General features: G+C 40.9%; 1 protein-coding gene across 1 annotated transcript; it reads right to left on the reverse strand.

Moving 5' to 3' along the window:
- Positions 1-1006: 1006 nt before the first annotated feature.
- CSRP3 (cysteine and glycine-rich protein 3 (cardiac LIM protein)) lies at positions 1007-9290 on the reverse strand. The gene is made up of 5 exons (XM_009886255.1): positions 9159-9290; positions 4737-4905; positions 3227-3362; positions 2444-2537; positions 1007-1267 (listed from the first exon to the last, which is right to left on the reverse strand). Exons 1-5 carry the CDS (start codon positions 9268-9270, stop codon positions 1188-1190), a joined length of 591 nt encoding a protein of 196 aa, XP_009884557.1. The 5' UTR covers positions 9271-9290; the 3' UTR covers positions 1007-1187.
- Positions 9291-9522: the final 232 nt, after the last annotated feature.

A 9522-nucleotide genomic window follows, 5' to 3' on the forward strand; every position in this document is an offset into this window, starting at 1 on the left:
AGGGTTTACATCTAATAAAATAGAACTTTGATGCTTCTAAGCGTATTTTTACAGACTGATGTGGATTCAAGGGGTATGTGACCAGTGAGGTATTTAAGAACAGGTAGGCACAAAACTGTAAGAAAAAGCCTGACTCTTTGCCGTGTGTTTTGCACGTACATATGCCCCGTTAGTGGATGAAAATGGCTAAGTTGATGATGGAAAGTAGCAATGTATATAAAAAGAGGGAATTATTCCCAGCTGCCTGCATAAATCTTTAATAGCGAGATGTCACCCATGTTCCCAAGAGAAGGCTACAACATCAGTCTGGAGCGGCCGGCTGGGCAGTGTGGTTTTTGACTATAAGTCAAAGCAGGTGATAAAGAAAGCCAGTAGGAAAACAGATCAAGATCAGAAAATTACATACCATCTAGAACTCACAACATAAGAGTAAAGTTGGATAATAAAGCACAATTCTTGTAGTTAAGAAATAGGGGATTTCATTCATCTCAGTGAAATGCATTTATCTGCAACGTTGTAGAACATAAAAGCACAAGCAAACTCAAGTAAAAATAATGTGAAGCAATATCAGTACTTTATTGTAGCTTGAAAACATACAATAACAAAACTTACAATACTATTCTACGAAAATGTTGGTTTTCTTCAGAAATATCTGCCTTTGAAAGAAAGAATTTAAAATACTTCTTCCTTGTCTCAAAGTGAATAACATCTACTTTGCCGTAACACAAAAGGTCAAAACAAGGAAAACACCTGCTGATAACTTCGTAAAGAAGTGTTGAGCCGCTTATTCTGAATGAAGGAAATTACGGCCTAAGTTAGAACACCGACCCTTGCACTCCGTAAGATGTCTCTATCTTAATGGGGCGGTAATGCTGAGTCTTGACAATTCCAGACTCAAGTGTCGTAAATAAGAGCTTAAGAAGCAATTACGTTCCACGAATAATGTTCCATGAGTTTTTTTTTCTCTTTATTTACTGTAAAACAAACATGAATCTTGTTTTATCGCTGTACCTTTTTAAGCTATTCTAAGAATTTCTCAAGGTAGAAGCTCACCAGCTTTTCCTGCAAGTGGAGAATAATAAACAAATGCCCTAGGTTCTTAGCAATGTGTGACGTTTAGTGTTTTACTTGACAACTATCACTTGGTGGCATCAACAGCGGTTTGAGTCTATTGCATCCATTTCTTCTTATTCGCACTCTTTCTTTTCCACTTGAGTGAAGCCACCAAACCCAATTCCTTTGGGACCGAAATTTTTTGCATAGCAAACTGCAAAAGAAGGAGGGAGGGAAATGGTATTCTGAATGTTTTCATATAGAGGTAAACGACTTGTGGTTTTAGCACTACTACTGAATTTAAGTTAATAAAACAAAGGAAATGTGAAATAGTGTCTTTCCCAGAAATGTCTATGGGTTTTAATAGTGACACTGGAATCACGTATTTAAATTAAACAAGTTGCATTTGATCATCTCCAAGAAAAAATTAGGAAACTATGTATTTAAGATCTAAGCAATGTTATCATGAAAACTACTTTCCTGTCTAAAAATACTCAGTAAAACTTGGTCTGTGTGAGTGAGTAATACAGACTGAGTAGTAAGTCAGAGATTTTCAAAGGAGTTGAAAAGAACTAGAGTATAATCCAGAAACTATTGACGGTATTTTAAACCATTCCATTCTAACTCTCTGTTGCTCAGTGTGTGCATAGTTATTTATCGCAACTCTGCTAAGGAAGTAGTAGCGGTCAGCATATTTCTCCAAATACGCTGATTTGAGCACTTGCAGTTGTCAGACTGCACCCAAGGTCACCGAACTTGAGTAGTATTCTTTAGGATTCTCTGCGAAGTTTAGCCTAGGATGGAAAAACTCTGCAGATTTTCACCTTTAAGCTATTTCTAAGAGTCAAGTGAAGTCTTTGAATTTTCTTGATCTGAGAACATCTGGATGTATAACTTAGTATGAATGTGTTGTCTTCTGTGCTACCAATATAGTGGAAGTATCTCTTAGCTCTTACTGAGAAGAAGTCTAATTAGGACCGTGACATTAAACAGATGACTGTTGAAGATCTGGGTCTTTGTGGTTTGGGGTGGGTTTTTTTTTTGTTTTGGTTTGGGGTTTTTTTGAGTGAGAGAGATAATGCAGGTACAAGAGTCTGCCCAGCACATAACAGCCAGTGTGCCTGTTAGAAGGTCTGAGGACGGATCTGAGAAGGTGTCGTATTTGTAGAAAAATTACAACTTTAAAATTTTAATGTTAATAGTAGAAGATGCAACTGCAATGTTACCGTAGCTCTTTCCTTTGCTTTCAGGAAGTTGTTAAAAAAGATAAAATGAAATTTTATGAAGTTGTTCAGCATGCTACAAGGTAAATGATGATGGCAATACTGGGTCTAAATAGGGTCCCTTGAGATTGACTCAGTAACCCTGTTCAGCTCATGACAATTCTTACCTTTACAGTAGAGCTCTCCGTCTTTGTCTGTAACATTCGTAGATTCTAAACTCTTTCCACAAATGGCACAGCGGAAGCACGTCTTATGCCAAGGCTGAGGAAATTAAGATAATTCATCGTATGTTACAGAAAGTGCACAGCTAGCAGATACGAGGAACAAAGAACTATTGCTCTTTAAGGTGTGAAAAGGTTAAAATTGCTTTGTTGGTCTCTAATTTTACTCATTCTAGGTTAGTCTTTTTTTCAATTACTTTGTTATCCCATGTCAGTATCTCACCTAGTGCCTTTGTTATTAACAGATGTCTAGTAAAAAGCAGGGAGCTACAGATATTACTCTTGTTTCAGCCACTTTGATGTGCAGAAATAATATTTGAGTGAGGATTCCTAGAGCAGAGTGCTAGCATGTGGTGTGTGATGAGCTTTTGGTTTTCTGGTCAGGGATCTTTTTAATATATCTGCAATTGCCACTACAAATAAATGTTTAAATTATAAATATCCCCAGAGATGGTCATAGAATGACAGCAGTAGAAGAGTCAGCCTGTGCGGTAGCCAGGAGTTGTTGTTCAGGTATCAGCAAGATGCAGAAAGTTGAAGGCGGCTTGCAAAAAGCACACGGCTTTAAACATGAAAGTACATTCTCCTCTCTCACAATTTGCTAGATTGTCCCCATGTTTTCTTCATCAAGACTCTGAGCAAAAATTTAAAAGATCAAGGAGCTATTTGCTGTAGTTTATCGCCATTGTGTGAGTGTGTTTGGTTTCTAGTGCTGTCGTAACTACTTACTTTTCCTCCTCCCATGATCTTCTCTGCAGCATACACTGATTTGCCACAACGGGGACATTTATCCACATCTACCATCATTTTGGCAAACTTAGAAGGATTAGTTGGTGTAGAAGGGCGAGCAGACTTTGGTGACCCCCTAAAACAGAAGTTTTCAGTGTTATAATATACTGCTTAAAATGTCTTCGTTCTAGAAATACGGTTTCATGATTTTTTGGTAAGGGATAAAAAATACTACCTTACTGGTCTTAGACATGCAAAAGGGGGGAAAAGAGAAAATGAAAGTATTCTTTTGAATTCTGTGTTGTCTGATTGAAAAGCTGATACTGTAAGGACTGATGTTACCTGTTTGGAACTGAGGACGTGGAGCTGACAACAGCCATGTGCTGAAAAGATTATATTTAATGAGAAGTGAAAGTCAAAAAATAATTTTGTTTCATTGAGAAGCACGAGGGGAAAATACAGGCGAAAGACCTCTCTGTTCTCGGTAACTGGCTATCTGCTGGTATTCGGCGAGGGGAAAATAAAAATGAGATTTTGCATGCAGTTGGTTCATTAGTCACTGTAGCGTTGGGACAGGGAACTGGGGTTCTTAGCTGGCCGAGGGTCAAAAGCACATCAGAAAAGGAGCTTTGCTTTGTATTTCTGGACTTTGTGCTTTCTGTCTTTGTGTGAGCTTAAAGCCTTTCGCAGAACGACTTTTGAATTATCGGATCGTTGGACTGCAACAGGTCATTAAATCTACAGGACGTGAGGGTTTCTGGTACAGAACTCTGCCCGTAATGGATTCATATCTTACAAGGAGCTACAGTTAAATACATTATTTAAGCTTTTATTTCCCGCACAGCATATTGGTTAATTGGTTTCCTTATAGTAATACCAGAAGAAAGCATCATTGATTTGGAAATGTGCAGCTTTGAGAATCATGGAAAAATACTACAAAAATGTGCTGTCAGAGATAATTATGTGCAGCTGAGGCTTTTGGAAGATGGTATCCCATTAGAATTCCTTTGTTCAAACATTCTCGGTGTGTTTGTAAGTGTTATTCGAGCCACAGGGAGGATTTAGAAATGTTATTTCCCCCATTGAGAGGAATTAACAGTATGTGGTAGTGTGATTATTTCTCTTAACAGTAAAACCTAACTGTATTTTAGCCTCTGACAGGAAAAAAAGAATAAAATCTCATGTTCTATGGTGAATGTGACTTTACCAATGTGCTACTAATGGCAAATTACAATTGCGGTGAATATTTATGTCCGTGGTGGCGTATAAAGGCTGCGTCTGCAGAATAATTGCCTGTTGAAGGAGGAGATAATTTATAAAGAAGGCTTAAAGAGACCGAACGTCATTAAAAACCAGTAAATCAGTGTGTCCACTGAAGGAAAGGTTGTAGGAAAGTCTGCTGTGCTACTTACACGAGATGTTGTTATGGAAACAGAATAAAATATCTAGAATACCCTGCTAAGTGACGAGTAGTACCAGAAAAAGGTGCTGTCGGCGGGATTTAACTCACTGTTGCAGGTTCAAGCCCAGATGGTCACCGGTGTCAGTGCTGAGGCATCCTGCTCCTTGGCCGAAGCCGATACCTTTGGGACCGTATTTTCTCCCGTAACAAGTTTTGCAGTAGATCTCCGATTCGTGAGCTGCCACTGTGGTACTGTCCAGAGCTTTCCTGCAAGCCACTGGAAACAGGGAGAGAGAGGTGTGTGTAAACATTGGCATCTTCAAATTTGAATGTATGTGGTTCGGCATGATTGTAATTAGTGGGTTTTTTTGTTTATCTTGAAAAATATATGAAAAGGAGGGTGTTAGCCTGTAGCAGTATAAAACTTCACTGGGTTGTTGCTAAAGTAGTTGTGTGTCCACGCAACATGCTCTTCTGTTGCCACTGAAGTTTCACTCTAACCCTAGGAAAATCATGGGCTTGTCGAGACCGTTTGTCTAGATCTGTGAAGCTTAAGATGGATTTGAGGTCATCATCCTAAACTCCCAAACCTTCAAAAAAGAAAAAATAAAAAAGAAAAAAAACGGAGGTTGCACTAGTGTGGATTCTTCTGTGCATCTGTACTTTTCAAGACAGTCACTCGGAGTCTGTGGTGGCTTTCTCACCGCAGCCCACGCTATTTTAATGGGGTGAGTTTCTAAAAGAGGATCAAACGTACATGCGTTATCGAGACAGAGTCGAGCAGGATGTGCTTTTTATTTATCTAGTCACGTTTGTTTGAGCTCAGTGCAGGGTGAGGCAATGATCCCAAATAACTGGTAGTCTCTACTCTGCTAGGCTTCCTCCAGCATGGCGAGGGTAGGACTATAGCTGTTCCAAAACCAGAAGCCTTCTCCTAGTCTTGTACGTATCCATGTTTTGGGAAACACAAGCCACACCTAGAGCTAATGGGTGGTGCTGAGGCGGTTCTTACACACGGTTATTCCCATCGAATGGCCGTGGAAGCCGGATTCCTCTCCCCCTAATTCTCTGCTTATCTGAAACCTGGTCAGTGTTCAGAGGCTGAATTCTGTTACCGCTCCCGTGGCTCTCCTTGCTGCTTATGCATGGGAATTGGACAATAATGAACAGGGGGGAAAAAAAAAAAAAAATTAGTAGCTGTATTCCTCATCTTCTTGGTGAGTGTGTGTGCTGCAGTGTTTGGGGAGCTCGGTGTGAGACAGCCCCCCAACCCCTCGAGAGAGGAGGGAGTCTGGAGTGCCCATAGGGAAAAAAAAAAAAAAAATCAGGGTTCTGTAGCATGCTTAAAGTTTCGGTGCTTCTTATAAATTGTACGCTGCGTCAACAGTGGTTGGTAGAGAGGAAAACAAGAAAATGGAGAAAACCCTTCTCTCCAATATCCGTTGAACAAGTGTGTGCCCCACAGAGGGCATTCCGGTCATCCGGGGGCTGTTGGTAGCTTGGAAAACCAAGTTGCTTAGCTCATGTAGGCAACAGAAATGTCTGAAATACACAAGTATTGAAAGTGGTTGGAAGCCAAGGCTGTAGGAGAGCGAGCTGAGGGTTGGATCAGTCCTTATTTCCCTCCATGTTTATTTTAATTGTCCTGCTGTGAGCCAAAAATCCATCCACATCAGAGAATTTAAGCTGATAGAGGGACCGCTGCAGCTTTAGTTCTGTCACTATACTGCCTGGAGGGGAAGATAATTTGCAAGGCCCTTTATAGTTAACAGAAATAAAACGAGGGGCTTCTGTAAATGCGTGAACCTGATCTGGCTGTGCTACAGTCTCTTCTGCTTCTGAGGTGATAATTATGTTTGCGAAGGGAGTTAAGGGCTGATGGAAACTCTGGCAGCAGATAAAGTGTTTCTATTTCTGGCACCTTGGGGGTAGGGTATCAATTCACCACGACAGATGGAGCAAAAGCCCTTGAAGGGCTATTGTTGAAATAACTGTGAGACCTGTCATCTGCCCGCAGATACTGTTCACGAGCCGGCACGGAGAAGTTTCAGGTTGATGGCGTGAGGGTCCTGCCAAATGTCCGTCACAGCTGCGGTTTAGGTAAAAGCTGACAGGGAAACACGGTAAGTAAACGGCGATCTGCGCGGGAAAGAGGGTTTTTTGGAAAGGAGTTTCTCTCTTGTATTGTTTGTAGGGGGGGGAAAAAAGCTATGGAGTGGAGAGAGTGTGATTGGTAGTTTAGTTTGTCTGATTCTTACTGTGTTAACAGGTCGGTTTGCTTATAATTTTGCCCAAATTGAACTGTTTGGTTGAAAAATACCGGTGTGTTTTGTGTGTCCGGTCAAATATATTGTAAAATATTAAATATGTTTTAAATATTTATTAGAACAATGTATAAAATCTCAGCTAAATAGGTTAATTGTTTCCATACCTGAGATTAGGCCAGGGAGGATTCTTCTGTTGAGAAATGAAATCCTATAATTGGTTCATTGAAAAGCCCGTGAACATGATACATGATACTGAGTCGTCCCGAGCTGCTGATTAGTGTGTGTGAATCATGGGAAAAGTAAAGCCAATTAACATACCTCTCGTATGCCAGCTGGGCTTAGATGCATCTTTAGTTTTTGACCTTAAACATACCTCTGCCAGGAATACTTTTTTTAGTATCCAACCTATTAATAATTTAGTTCAGACTTATGACTACAAGGGGCAAGTAAAATAAAATAACAAACCCCAACAAACCAACCGACCAACCAAAACCATCCAAACCAAACCCAAACCACAACAAACCAAAGAGTTGGCAGAGCTAATGGACGTGTGTGTTGGTTATCACGAACCACTAAAAGGGAAATCAGTTATTCCAGGAATGAAGCTTAAACCTGTTCCAGTATTAGGTGGGGAAGAAATATTATTAACTGTGCCCTATTAGGACAGCTGTTTATTTTTATTAGACACTGGAGAGTCTACTCATTTGTCGTCTACTGCTGTATCATTTTCTAGCACTTGATAAAGCACGAATGTCAGTTAAAGCTTTTCTCATAATTACCACATTCGTGTCCTTCTCCCTATAGTTTCTCTGATATCTCTTATTAATTGTTACAGGCAGCACATGGAAGCAATGAGAAGTCTCTAGTTTTCACAAAACTGAGATTTTTACCTTTCTGTGAGAACTGGCTGAAGGCTGTCAATTAACGGAAAACTTTTTGAGGGGATTCTTTCTGACTCGGTCTTTTAGGCATCGCTTTCAGGGCACTCGGGGAAAGGCAAAGACGACTCAAGTGTGTCCTTTGGACTGATTCTGCATAGCGCTGTACTCTGTCATCTAAGCATGTAATATCAGTCTCATGCCTCCAAACAAGAATTCTATATTCATCCAGGAAAGGAGGGTGAAAAACTGAATTCAATGGCTTCTGAGCTGTCGTGCTGGAATTCAGAGGTACTGAATTTCAGGCATTGTCTGCAAAGTAAACTATTTAGCTATCTTTAGACCTTATCAAATTGTTTACTCTCCCCACAAAGAGCAAACAGAGCTGAACTGACACCTTCTCTATGATTTTTTCAAGTTCTAGCTCATCTGCAGAGAAAGCACAATTCCTGGAAGCTGTCTGCCAAACGTGACAGAGGTGCGTGGAGTAGAAGAGTAAGTGAAACGGGGCTCTAGGAAATACGGGGAAGGAGGAGACTGAGGCACTTGTGGGTGTTGGTGGGAGATTTTGATGACACCAGGGTAATCTCTTTCAGCTTTCCTGTCTGAAATGAATTAACGTTAGGATTCACCATAAAAATAATCATCTCCTACAATATCCTAGTAAGACATAATTCTGTTTTATGAGTGCTGCTTGTTTAGTTCTAGAATTTTTAGCTTGAAACAAACGTGTAATATGCTGTGTTGTGGGACAGAAGGTAGGGTTTCTTGGAGATGGACCTAGATACTGTGATTCTGCAGCACTCTAGTGTCCCTTACAATAATCATCCGATGCCTGTTTGGAAGAAGAAAAGCCGGAGAGGCAGATTGCTCGGGGTAAAGAGCTAGAAACCGGGGCTTGGTTATTAAGAGCTGCTATGGAGCGGCAAACTGGCATTTCAGAAAACTGTTTGATGCTCCTGAAGACAGATTCGATCATTTTCCATCCTTCAGTTACTAAAAGGATGGGAAACGGGTTTCATCTTTAGGTCTCTAGAGAGTGCTGGAGCAGAATCGGTCTCACTGTGGTGTACTCTGGGTAGGGTGATAAACATGCGACTGCCCTCTGCTTGGAGCTTTCCCAGAAGTAAGAGGCATGAGCTTTACAAAACTTTCCCTGTGTGAAATTCAGTCTGGTGCTGATTGCTTGTACTGTCCTGTACGTTGCTCAGGGTGTCGAAAAGTCCCCTCTCGGTGTTCTGTGAGCAAACATGTTGAAATGGGGAAACTATCAAGCTGCTTTATTGCATGCAAAGTAATAGAAAAGTAGATTTACTGGCTTTAATGGAAGATTTATACAGAGCTATGGGAATACTGGGAAGTTAAAACAGCGTAGCCCAGCTTACTGCAGAGGAAGCACGTCTTGTGAAAACTCCTTCCGTTGCACTGGATTTCCTCGGCGTGGTACACCGTCTTTTCGCAGGCGCCGCATTTGGCTCCACCTCCCCAGTTCGGCATCCTTATATCTCAAGGGTAGCCTAGAAAATCAAATGGCATACGACAGCGAGAGTGAATTATTTTCAACAGAACAGTTTGATTTTTCTTCTTTTTGTTATTTTTTTTCCCCTCCTCTCCAGTGAACTGCTGTTGTAGGATGGCCCTGAGCCGACATCTGCAGGTGTGAATTACACCATGGCACTTGCAGATTATCTGGTAGTGGGGGGATGAGGTGGTCACTGGAGTCCACCCAGCTGGGGAGACCTTCCTTGC

The sequence above is a fragment of the Charadrius vociferus genome, unplaced genomic scaffold (genome assembly GCF_000708025.1).
Source record: "Charadrius vociferus isolate BGI_N301 unplaced genomic scaffold, ASM70802v2 scaffold115, whole genome shotgun sequence".
Classification (NCBI taxonomy): domain Eukaryota; kingdom Metazoa; phylum Chordata; class Aves; order Charadriiformes; family Charadriidae; genus Charadrius; species Charadrius vociferus.

Coding starts and splice junctions, on each gene's coding strand:
- CSRP3 (XM_009886255.1), bottom strand. CDS start 9,270: ATGCCGAACTGGGGAGGTGGAGCCAAATGCGGCGCCTGCGAAAAGACG. Junction 3,363..4,736: donor CTGGGCTTGAACCTGCAACA/GTGAGTTAAATC, acceptor CTTCTGTTTTAG/GGGGTCACCAAAGTCTGCTC. Junction 2,538..3,226: donor AGATCATGGGAGGAGGAAAA/GTAAGTAGTTAC, acceptor TAATTTCCTCAG/CCTTGGCATAAGACGTGCTT.